The sequence below is a fragment of the Bos grunniens genome, chromosome 2 (genome assembly GCF_055505025.1).
Source record: "Bos grunniens cultivar Pamir isolate PY7600 chromosome 2, Bosgru_T2T1.0, whole genome shotgun sequence".
Taxonomy (NCBI): Eukaryota; Metazoa; Chordata; class Mammalia; order Artiodactyla; family Bovidae; genus Bos; species Bos grunniens.
The window spans coordinates 42,684,627-42,697,359 of record NC_141166.1 but is presented as its reverse complement, the minus strand read 5'-3'; the positions used below and the strand labels follow the sequence as shown (position 1 = coordinate 42,697,359).

At 45.0% G+C, this 12,733-nt stretch overlaps 1 protein-coding gene across 2 annotated transcripts in view; it reads left to right on the top strand.

Moving 5' to 3' along the window:
- Positions 1–12,482, top strand: part of NRP2 (neuropilin 2) — a 120,096-nt gene extending 107,614 nt beyond the window's left edge. For both annotated transcript variants that reach the window (XM_086366554.1, XM_086366543.1), the window contains exons 16-17: positions 6,766–6,816; positions 9,159–12,482. In XM_086366554.1, coding sequence (XP_086222680.1) covers positions 6,766–6,816; positions 9,159–9,463 — 356 coding nt within the window. In that variant the 3' untranslated portion in view covers positions 9,464–12,482. The remainder of the gene's footprint in view (positions 1–6,765; positions 6,817–9,158) is intronic.
- Positions 12,483–12,733: the final 251 nt, after the last annotated feature.

Sequence of the window (12,733 nt, the reverse complement as noted above, 5' to 3'; positions counted from 1 at the left end):
GATTCCAGAATTTTCCTCCATCAGCATTACTGGGTTTTTTCCAGCCTACACAATCATGAAGCCTCCATCTATAATTAAACATTTTACTGGCTGCCTCCTTTTTCTTATTTTCATGTGGATTATTGGGGCTCAGTGGAGCCATTCTGGCCTCAGATGCTCATCCGCCTCCACACTTGAAAGTATTATTAGGTCATTTCACAACCTTCTCATTTGTAGTCTATATTTTCAGTCCTTTTTAGTGTTTCCTTCTGATAATTCAACTAAAAATAATTGAAAATCATGTTCAAAGTCTTCTTAAATATCACAGATCAAGCCCCCTTTTCTTTTCCTGCTTGAAACCATTTGAAAACTGCAAAAAAAATTTTTTCCATGACTTTGCATACATTTGGCTATAGTTCAAGAGATAAAAACCCATGATAAAAGATCTTCTGGTGGTGTTTCTAAATTCAAGCCAAACCCAGCACGGGATGAAGGGCTCTCAAGTAGCCTGACTCTAATGGAGGGGTTTTGGCAAAATTTTGATCTACATCTGAACTTTTGGCTCCTTATGGCAACTGGGGATGAACAAACTGAATTAGGGAAATTAAGTGTGGTAGGGAGTAGGAACCTTCAGCCAATACTAAATAGTAAATCAAATTAAACACATTGAAGAGCCAAGAAATATCTGTTAGCCCTTCATGATTTCTCATTTGTTTAGATCACAGTGTTGCTTCTCCTGCTGGGATCAAAACAAAGTGGCTGAGAGGATTTTCTGAAGGCTACTCCCATGTGAGTGGTCCAGTGATTTAACTGACCTGAGGGCTTCAGGAACTTGGAATCAAACTCAACAAGGACTCTCAGTGGCCAAGAGCTAATCCCAAATAAATCACAGCCCCAAACAAGGTGTCGAAAATGTGGCTGACTCTCAGGTCTGCTGCTGAGCTCTTCAATGACTTATTGCATTTTTCTACTCTCCTTCCTCAATTTCTTCCTCTTTGAATAGAAGTGATGACACTTGGTACCTGTGAAAATGAATGATTTCAATGATTTCCTGTGTAGGCATGTCTTTGATCCTTGTCTTGCTGATTGCAGTTTGATGGGTTGAGTGGACATGTGGTTTAAGTGGCTTCTCACCTGGTTTTATCAGCCCCACCTTAGCTAAGGTGGAGTCTTCAAATTTGGTACACTATTTACCTGATCTGTCAGTTCTTCAGTTGCCAGTTAGCAGGATTGATTTCTAAGCCAAATGAGCAAGTATTGAAAACGTGGGGTCTCGTGGTTTCCCCCCGCCTGTCTGTTGCATGGTCTTCTCCATCCCCACAGAACTTAAGGTGGACGACTTCAGGTGGGACACACCCAGAAGAGGACAGACCTGGGGTAAAGACTGGGGCAGTGAGCTCTTTTCTGCAAAAGCTGCCTTATCTAATATCGGCCTTTTCAGGCAGCCCTCAAAAGAAAGACCATCGTAGCTTTCTCATTGTCTTCCTATAAAGACAATAGGGTTTTTGGGCAGGAAAGAACACCGGTGCTCACTGTACAGGGGAAGAAGCTGAGACACAGGGTGCTTAGATGCTCATCCTAGCCCCCACACCTGAGTGGAGTGGTGGAACTCTGATGAGCAGGCAATCCGCTCCCAGGGCAGTGCTTCCAGCCCAGTGCTCCTCCATATCCCGAAGTGCTCCCCTCCAGGTGCAGTCCTGAGTGTGTCCACTGCATGTTCTGGGTGGCCAATCTGTCATCTGCTCCCACCAGGCCTCTCAAGCCACTGCTTGGAGCTGGCCTGGAAGAAACTCTTCAGAGAAAAGCCAGCAAGCATATGTTGGTGTCCTGATCAGTGTGCAGGTGACCCGAGGATGATCTTCAACCATTTATCTAAAAGCAGCCAGTGGTTTGGGGCAGACTTCTCACTCTCTTAGTGATCTTGTGAAGCTCTTTTTTTTGATATAAAAACTAAACAGAACAATGTCAATGAAAATACAGTTGCAGTGACCACAGCATATGAGAGATGTAGTGAAAGGGAAGGTCAAATTTTTCTGTAACTGCAGAAAAACATTCTAACCCCAAAGGATCCTAATTTAGGAAGGGAAAGAAAAAGATGAGGGAGAGAGCAAAATGTGTGTGTGTGTGTGTGTGTGTCTGTGTGTGTGTAAAGAGAGAGGAAGGGTGGGAAGGAAAATCTAAATGAGAGAAAGCATTTTTGTTTGAGACCTACACCACACTCGGGGGGAATTTTCCACTTGCAGGCTGGAGTGTCTGGGGTATTTCCCCTGCCTGGCATGTGTGGTCTTACACTGCCAGGCAGTGTTCCAAACCCCTCTGGGAGATACACATCTCCCTAGAGTAGGCTCGGTTCGTGACTGGTATGGCTGTTCCTCTTTTGTGCTGTACCTTTGCAATTTACTGACAAGGATGCTGGAGAATATTCAACTCTTCCTGGGTGGAGGGGGGTTGCTGAACAGTCCAGAGGATGTCTTAGTAACTAGCCACTATAGGAAAATCAGGATAATAGGAGACAGGTAAGACCTTGACTCACTCTTCACTGGGTACCTAACCCACCTCTCCGCAATGCTAAGGGAAACGAGTGGACCATTTGGCCTGAGATGCAATGTCAATATGAAAATGACCAGGTTTTCCTGAATTGGGTTTTTTGTTTGTTTTCTAAGTAGTGGCTACTCTAATCACTTAGTTTCTCAAAATTCTGTTCAGCTACCTTCCAGGCACTCATGAGTTCTTCTTCCTCTTGCTCTGCTGGTCTGCAGTAGCCGGTGCAGGGAGGTGGGCAGAGACGTGACTCTGATGTAGGGACATATAAGGAGGAGATCTGTGACCAGGCAAGGCAATCTGTTTGAATTCTTCAGTGGATCTAAAAAAAATGAATTCACGCCCCAAACCAAGAGATCAGTGTACAAGCTTAAAGGCTCAGGTGCCATGTTTGAGACAGTCCATACCCATCAGAGAAAGGAGCTGGACTCCCCATCCTCTCCCCACTCCTGGCAGCAGCCTCCATTCCAAAGCTGCTGCCTCGTCCTCCCACATTTTTCCCAGCAGTGGCCCACCCTCATTTGCCCAATCCCTGCCCCCAACTCCATCAGCACTTTGAGGTCCCTCCGCAACAGCCCCCTTTCTTTTGTGCTATTTTGGCATGGTGAGTCCTTGCTTCCCAGTCACACTGAAGGGCCTTAGTTGTAGACACCAGGTCCCATACATCTTCATTTCCCAAACTCCTCTGTATGGCTCCCTGGCACGTAGTCGACCCTCTTAATGAGAATTGGCTGATTGGCTGGTAGTCAGTAAGTGAACACTGCTCTATGAAGAACAATGAAAGCCTGCCTTCCCTCTCTGGATAATGTCTATCATGAAAAACATGAAGCCCCAAATTTCAGATCACCACATCCTCACGTTCATGAGAAGTCCTGGTGAGTTCCCATCAAAGTGGTGAGCCAGCAATGCAGGCAAACACCCAGACACTGTGTATCCAGCCCACTGGGATGAAGACAAGGCAGACTGTTTTCTCTATGGGAATGGTCTTCCCAGGTGGTGCAGTGATAAAGAAGACGTCTGCCAATGCAAGAGACGTGGGTTTGATCCCTGGGTAGGGAAGATTCCCCTGGAGGAGGAAATGGCAACCCACTCCAGTATTCTTGCCTGGAGAATTCCATGGACAGAGGAGCCTGGAGGGCTACAAAGAGTCGAATGTGACCGAGCACACACGCACACAGGGATGATTTAGGTGAAATGCACTGTTCCGCCCATAGCCAGAGAATTTGTGTGCGCAGGTGGAGGAGTTGAAGGAAGAGGGTCTTCTCTGGCCCCAGTACAGTACTGAGAGTCAGAATTCAGGTTTTGGAGTCAGACTGACCTGAGCTTGAATCCACACGGGGGCCCAGAAGGAAGCAGGGTCATGTAAGCACAAAGGTTGAAAGTGGAAGTCGTGTGGGTGGTAAGATGCATTCCTGATCTGCGTTCTTTTAAAGGTGGGGCTCACTGCACTCTCCGTCAACCCACTCACAAACACACACACCTCCTAAAAGAGTCCTGGAATGTCCTCTCCAAGTTTTTCCTCATTTAAAAAGTTAAGTTCCAGGTCCTTGCTCTGCCTCTCTTCTCCAGCCAGGTCTTCATTCGCTGGCTGTTATGTCCCCTGCCTGGGAAGGTGCTGCTTCCAGTCTCTGCCTTGAGTTCCTGGCTCACTCCTCCTCCTTCCAACCCACCCTTGCCTTTTCTTTACTAGAACTACAGGGACCCAGTGGACATCCACACACCCTGCCAGCATTCTGAGGAAACAGGCTGAAGTTTCTCTCTTGGCCTCAACAGAAAAGGAAAGTGGCCCATGAAGAGCAAAGAGGCTTCTGAGAAAGAAAGCTCTTAACCAAACACAGATATCAAGAATATTAGCAAAGGGACTAGAGAAAATTGCTATCAAAGTAAATGGCTTTTTGTACAAATGTTCCCTTTATTGGGGTTTTCCCCAGTGGGTCATTCTTTCTTTAAGGCTTCATGAACAGATGCGCTTTTGAAAATGTTGATTAACTTATCCTTTTTTTGACCCCTTCCCACTCACCCAAACTCCTGGGAGCAGTGATTATGAAAAAAGCCAAGTCAAGCCTCTAAAGTGTTCTTCACCTGAAGTAGCCTTTGATCCTCCAGGTGCAGAAATCTCAGCCACATCTGGGTAATCAATTTCATAGAACCTTAAAAATGGACCTTTTTTGGGGGGGGCGGGGGGGAGGGTCATCTCATCCAGTCCTCTGCCCACAGAGACAAGTGGCTGTGATCTCCTGGGACAAAATGTTCTCATAGTCATTACCATCCTCTTACCTTTTTTCCTCCAAGATCAATGCCACATCCACTCCTTTCCAGCTGGTGATCAATAGTGTGTTAAGAATTCTTCCCTGAGGGTGTGAGATGGAGCAAGATGGCACTCTAGCCTCCAAAACTTTGTCACATCCTTGGCAGAGACGGAATCCCTAAAAGCAAGAACAGGATTTGGCCCAAAAGTCACTGGCAGGAGCCCTGCAGTTTTCATCCTGGGTTGATCCACATATTCTTTCTTATCCAGTGTTCTGCTTCTTTTAACCATGAAGGTGTTAAGACATAAGCATCCCATAAATATGATTAATTGTTAGAAATGTGATGGTTTTCTTCCATGTTTGTTTTTCTTGTAAGATTTAAAAAAAAAAACTCAGAGTTAATTTCCATGAGCCTGATTTGATCCCTATGACAGATACCACCTGCCTCTTGTTGATTCATGTTTCCGTCTTCATTCCAAGGGCACAGCCTGCATTGTAGAAGCCTGGAGAATAGTGTAGGGATGGGCACTGAGGTGCGGAAGTTGGCGGGGCTTGCAGGTACGAGTTGCTGTGCTACAAACATGCCAGGAACAGACTGGATTTATGGAGGATCGGTGCCACGTGGCATTCATCCTTTCCAGTGGGGTCTTGGCATTTTGTTTTACACATCCTTCACTGGTGACGAAGAGGATGAGATTGTGCTTTAGCACTTTGGCCAGGAATGAGGAAGACTTCTAACGGAATGAAAACCTCTGCCTCCAGAGAAAGACTGAATGCCAAGCATGGCAGTGATGGATCGATCCTCAGTTCAGGTCATGATCAAGTAGATCTTGCCCGAGATTTTGTGCGGATGAGGGAGATGTTCAGGCTGGTCTGAAGTCCTTCTGTTCCTCTTGTTTGATAGTTTAGCTCTTTGGAAGCTTGAGTTTGTGTTTAGTCTTGACTTTTTTGGATATAAATTTATAGTGCTGACATCAAGGTAGCTCACCTGACTTTGAGTTGAATGAAATTTCTGAAGGGCCACATACATTCGCTGGTGCCACTTTGACCTGATAGCCAGGACAGGCATAATTAACTCATAAGACAGGAAGAAATGATAAGACCCTGTTCTTCACCACATATTTGATTCTCTTTTTTAAATATTTTACCCTTTTAGACAGGTAATTTCCATTGGCTCTGATTTCTATAAGATGGACAGCAAAGTAAATAGAGACCTGTATTAGCCACCCCGCTTCCCCCAAAAAAATTATCATAAAAAAAGAAAAAGATAGACAGTGATAATACTGGAGAAAATTCGGAGTAAATTAACTTAGCTCTATTCAAGCCTGGGCGAGTCAGGTTGGGTGCCTATGTTTGATCTATTCTTTTTTTTTTTTTTTTGGATCTATTCTAAACCGTGAAGAAAGCCAATGGGAAACATAGATTGGGAAGGAAAGAGAAAAGTATTAGCATGGATATGTGGGGGTGGACAGGCGTTATAACATTCTTTCCAGTTCTAGTTCTATAAATACATTAAAACATATAATGATGAAATGTGACTTAAATTACATTTATTGCAATCCAGAGGAGAAACTTTTATACTCTTATGCTTTGTGTCCACTTAGATGCATTCATGAGGAGGGATCGTGTGCTATACCAGATGAACATTACAGTCATGTGACTGATGATAGACATGAGAGACGACTGAAGTTGCCTTAGATAAAACTCAGACCTACATTGGTTGTAAATAACAGTTATTATAAAGATACAAGAGAGCATCTACTGGGCACTTAAGGCCTTTCTTATTGTTTCTGTTCTTCTGGTTGTTGGAAGTAAAGTCAAGTCATTTGAAGGGGGACGGATCCAGTAATCTGCAATACTAAATGATCTAGAAGCAGATGCGATTTTTAAGCTTCCCACAATGCTGGGGAGTCATTTTCAGCAAGGTGGCATCTCTGCCTTTTAGCCACTCAAACCTGTTATGACTGATTTTTTTAAATTTTCTTTCTTGTTATAGTGGACATCCCAGAAATACATGGGAGAGAGGGCTACGAGGATGAAATTGATGGTAAGTGTTATTATGATTTAGAAGATAATCATGAAAGTCAAGTTTGGCTATAAAGCTATCAACAAAAATAATGCCTAGGGTATAGGAGGGCCAGAATTCAGAACTATCAGCCAGAAATATGTGACAAGAATCCAGAGAGGAATGAAGAAGCCATCAATTTCTCTATCAAAGTCAAATTTACAGAGTTAGAAAGTTTATTGAGCTTCCTCTGCCTAATCTGAAATAGGTCCCCTACTTGGGGCAACTTTTGACACCGATGAACTTCAAATCTGAATAAACCCTTTAGAAGTGAAAGCGAGGCTCCTCTATACATGTCACTGCTTGAACCCACTGACCTACTTCCAAAAAGGGCTTAGTGGATAACTCAGTGTGAACATTCCTTCAGGCCTGCTGAGATTTCTGATTCCATGGCTTTCAGGAACCAAGGTGGGGCTCGTTGCAGGATTTAGGTCTCATCCACACTACCTATCTCATTTTTCATACTTATTCCAAGCTCTGTTTTCCTACTTCAAATACACATATTCCATGAGGCTGAAGCAGGAGTCCTGACTGGAGGGGCGCTGAGCAAACACCCAGATGTAATATCTTTCCTTCACTCAGAGGAGCACAGGTCTCTCTAGGCGTCTCTGAGAACCGGAGTTGATCTCCAAGAGAGATCACTAAGGTTCGCCTCAAAGAGCAGCTTTAGACCAAGACTGATGCCTTTAAGAAGAGCAGTTTATAGAGCTGCTTTTTTTAACTTGACCTTAATCAAACACTTCAAGTGTAGTTATAGAAACAGAGTGACTAACCCAAACAGCACCTTGTTAACTGAATGCAGACTCCCCCTGCAAAGCCTGGTCTAACGTTCCTTTTATGGGCAAAGCTGCACAACTGGCCTTCACAGAAAGGCTGTGATAGATCAAGCAGCAGAAGCCCTAGATGGGGTAGAAAGAGTAAAAGATGAGGATGCAGAAAGCCTGATTTCTAGTCCTAGTTTAACTCTTTGCTAACTCTGGGCACTTGAGTGAGTTACCTAATCACTTAATTTCTCAAAGCCTCAGTTCCTCATCTATTTTTTTCAAATTATAGTATCACCCTGCCTTCTTCATGGGATTATTAGGAAATCCCACAAAATTTGCCAGAGATGTGGTCATGCCTTGATCACGCTACAGAAATACATTAGTTTGCTTGAGTGGCCATGATAAAATACTGCAAACTGGGTGGATTAAACAACAGAAATTTATTTTCTCACCGTTCTGGAGGCTAGAAGTCCAAGATCAAGGTACCCACAGGGCTGGCTTCTTCTGTGGCCTGTGAGGGAAGGATGTGGACCAAACCTTTTTCCTTGGCTTGTAAATGGCCATCTACATGTTTCCATGGTATTCTCCCACCTGTATCTGCCTCCAGATTTCCCCTTTTTACAAGGACACTGGTCATACTAGATTAGGGCCCATCTTAAGGACCTCATGTTAACTTGACTACCTCAGTAAAGACCTATCCTCAAGGTAAGGTCACATTGTGAGGTACTAGGGGTCAGAATTCAACATCTGAATCTGTAACACATAGCAGTAAGGTAAAGTTTAGGTCGTGAGGCCTGGTGGATCAAAAAAAAAAAAAAAATCTACTGCTTGGGTGGCCAGGAATGCCAAATTGGAGAACTTGTCATGTTGAAATAGTCTCAGCCTGTTCTTTGATTTAACATGAAGCAGCTGGAGGTAAGGAGACAAGGGGTAAGGAGACAAAGGAAGAAGGGTGTACAGAACAGAGGGCCATTCCAAGAGCTCTAAAGGCACCCTGTGAAAATCTAAGCTCACTTACTCTGACTCAGACTGTTTAAGTATCAGATACTTAGACCATACTTACTTTGTGCTGGACACCAAGCACTGTGCAAATGTTCATTCATTCAAACCTCCTAACAACCCTGTGAGGTTATTAGTAGTGCCATTTCACAGATGAATGAACTGAGGCAAAGAGAAACCAAATAACTTGCCCAAGGTTACACAGCTAGGACAAGGTGGGGCTGGGTTTTGAAGCCAAGCAGGGCTTCCCTTTTGGCTCAGCTGGTAAAGAATCCGCCTGCAATGCAAGAGACCTGGGTTTGATCCCTGGGTCGGGAAGATCCCCTGAAGAAGGGAAAGGCTACCCACTCCAGTATTCTGGCCTGGAGAATTCCGTGGACTGTATAGTCCATGGAGTCACAAAGAGTCAGACACAACTGAGCGACTTTCACTTTCAGTATAGTACCAGTGTCGAACAGCTCAGCCTCAGGTTCTGAAAAACCTCTGAACTGGGATGGGGGGAGTCTCAGTTATTTCTAAAAGAAGCAGTGTCTGCAGTCTCTCGTGTCCTTTACATCCTAGATGACTACGAAGTGGACTGGAGCAACTCTTCTTCCCCAACCTCCGGGTCTGGGGCCCCTCTGGCTGACAAAGAGAAGAGTTGGCTTTACACTCTAGACCCCATTCTCATCACCATCATTGCCATGAGCTCGCTGGGCGTCCTCCTCGGGGCCACATGTGCGGGGCTTCTGCTCTACTGCACCTGTTCCTACTCTGGCCTGAGCTCCCGCAGCTGCACCACGCTGGAGAACTACAACTTCGAGCTCTACGACGGCCTCAAGCACAAGGTCAAGATGAACCACCAGAAGTGCTGCTCAGAGGCCTGACAGATTGCACCCAAATCGCACCTGACATTTCATTCCAGCAAGAGGGGCTAGTGGAAATTACAATTTTTTTTCCCTTTGGAAACTGAATGCCATAATCTCGATCCAACCGATCCAGAATACTGAAGGTGTGGACAGAACAGGCGAGTCGAGGGAAGCAGGGAAATGCAGTCTTTCAGGGGGTTGGGACCCACCTGAGACCACGTGGCTGAATCATTTGCTGGGACAAGGATGGGTGCTCATCTCTTTGGTGGTCACAGTTCTATTTTGTTTGTGAGTTTGTTACTAATTCTGTTTTATTTCTTTGGTCTGTGAGCAACTCAAAGAGGCAGAAGAGAATGACTTTTCCAGAATAGAGCAGAGTGGTGATCAGTAGTCTCTGCTTTTTCTTCCTAATCAACGCTTGGAAAGCAAAAAGTCTTTTCAGACTCTCCATCTTTAGAAAATAAATTCCCCCAAAAAGCCGTCCAGTTTATCCCACCCTCCGATCGTCTCATGACTTCCGGGATTTGCTGTGGTATAGCTTCTGCCAGCCAACTTGACAAGCTGCCGTTTCCAGTCCTAGCATTTCGGTAGGATGTTGTTGCCTTTAACTTTTTTTATCCAGGGGAAAATTGCCATTTTAGGGTCAGCATGAACAGCTCTTTCTTATATGCGATTTAAAACAAACCAGAAAGAAAACTTCACACGTCAAAATCCGTAGAAGCGCCTCCATGTTAGAAGCGGACAAGCCTTAACGTGCTTTGTGAATAGGAGCCATTCATTCAGTCTAGACCCAGAACGTGTGGCTGTGAGGCTACTTTGTGGGGCCTCTGGTGGTGGTTTTGCTTTTTCTTTTCCTTCGTCCTTGTTCTTCTAAAGCATACACACGTGCCCCACACGCACACACACATACAAGCATGCACACACATGTACACCCATGCATACACGCTCACTGTCAGGTCTCTTAAGCCCCAGGAAACAGCATTGTTTGACATTCTCTGAGATGGGGCGGGGGAAATATAAGCTATCAGTATGTTTGTCCATCAGTGAGACATCACTAGTGACAACTGACGGGAAAGGAAGAGAACAGTGGAGAGAGAAAAAGAAGTCCATCGTCTGTGGTCATGTGATCGAAAAGACTGAGAGGACTGGAAAAGACATTCTGATACATCCGTCTCTGTTAGGCTAGTAAACACAGACTTCTCCTTGGGGTGACAGCCACCACCTCCACCTTTCAGAAGCATCAGCAGCACTGCAATGCCTGAGAGCTGCTTCTAACCAAAAGTCTGCACGCCCTGTGGACCAAAATGCTAATGCTGCTTCAACCCCAGAGAGACCTGTGTTCTTACATACACCCACCCACACACACACCAATTTATGTATTTTTTTTTTATTAAGTGCCTTGAAAAATGAAGAAAAAAATGTATTTTCCTTCTATGTAGAAATCAGTGAATACCATACGAGTTAAGGCATTCCTCTATTCCTCTTCCCTCACCCAGTGGCTCCACACCCAGCTTCCCCCACACCACTCATCCTATGGATGGAGTAAGGCCTGCCACCCAAGTGGTAATCATAGCCCTAGATGACTCTCAACTGCTCTAGAAGGGGAGGCATCTGGAATCGCATGAAACCGTGTGAAGGAGAAGATTGTCCACGCCAGGATCCAAATCTTGATTTTGTAGTAACGCCTACAGCTTGCCTGTGTGCTGGAAATACATTTGAAACCCAAACAGTATGCCCAGCCTATTGTGAATCAGTGGTGAACTGTCAGACCATTTTTTGCTGCTATGGTCACCCACGATGTCATTTGTCTCATACCTAGGTGAAAGGGGAAGGGTGAATGGGACCGGCTGGTTCCTTTCGATGTTAACTTATGAAAATGCTAGTTCAAATGGTAATGTCACAGTGTTCTGTGTGAAGAGAGGGAGAGTTCATACCAACAGCTATTTATTCCTATGTGTGTGTGTCTTTGCCAGTCTTTGAGTTCTCTGTATCTACTGTGTATGTGAATGGTCACGTGGGACTCAGTGGTGGTGTTGTGACTTTGACCTAGGCCCGAGTGTCACTGCTGATCTTGGCACTCGTTGGCACAGTGGTAGTTAGAGGTGACAAGTGAAGCTGTCAAGCCCAAGGCCTTAGCTTCAGGCCCTCCTGAGCTGAGTGTGTGGCAGAAGTAAGTTCTTAATTAGCCCACTTCCTCTTCGCCTTCCCGTGTAACTCAGTGTTCCAGAAGTTAGCACGTCCAAGGGTTTCCAGAGTTAACCTGCAAAAGAAGAGAGTTCAAAAGTTGACACTGAGGGCCCTGGCCTTCTCAAGTCCCGTGGGCCATTCATCAACTCCCCAAAGACCAGCCTTGTCTCCGACCCGCAGTTCACCTCTCAGTTATGTACAACTCAACCTGCATCCCTCTAATGTCCTATATCCATATTCACCATTGGCTGGTTTGAGCCCTTGAGTGGGCTCCGGATGCTAAACAAAAGCAGGCCAGCCAGAGCTACATGTAGATACCTCACCAGCCCTGGAGGCTGTTCTGTTGTAAGACAGGACCCCGATTATAACCTGGCCAGGGGACACCCTGGTGCATTTGTTGTTGCTATCTGCAGGTAGGCTCACCGACCCATCTCCTTGACTCCTTCCCCCTGGGAAACCCAACTCACAGTATTGATCTCCTTTTATGCCTTGTACTGAATGACACATTACCTCCACGCTCTCCCGGACTAGGCGGTCAACAGGACCACAGGGCTGCTTCCTCTCTTAGGTGTGGGCATGGGGAGTTGACAGGAATGAGGGTCCGAGGAATGAGCATGAATGGCAAGAAAACAAGGGGAAAAGTTAAACTGTCACACATGAGGTTAACTTTTCCAAGGTTAGCTGTTAAAGGTATTTGACCATCCACTGGCTGAGCCAGATCAAGGGAACTTGAGAGCTTTTACTGTGATTCTTCAATGTAAAAAATAAACAACAATGTCAAACTGTGTTTATATGATTTGTATAAAACCTTTTTAAGATTACTATTTAAATAAACATTATACCAGAGATATTTTTCTGCATTTTTTTATTGGAGACAAAGAGACTTAGGTTCACCTTGGGTGACCAAAAACATCCCAGTTTGCCTGAGACGTTGCTGAGTTTTAGCTCTGAAAGTCCTGTGGTCCTGGAAAACCCCTCCAACCCAGCCAAATCGGGATGGTTGGTCACTCTCTTGGGATAATGCTTCTTAGCACCTTTACATGCCGTTAGTAAATAGATTGGCTAGCTGGCTTTTTATAAAGTGAAAATATGATATGGGCA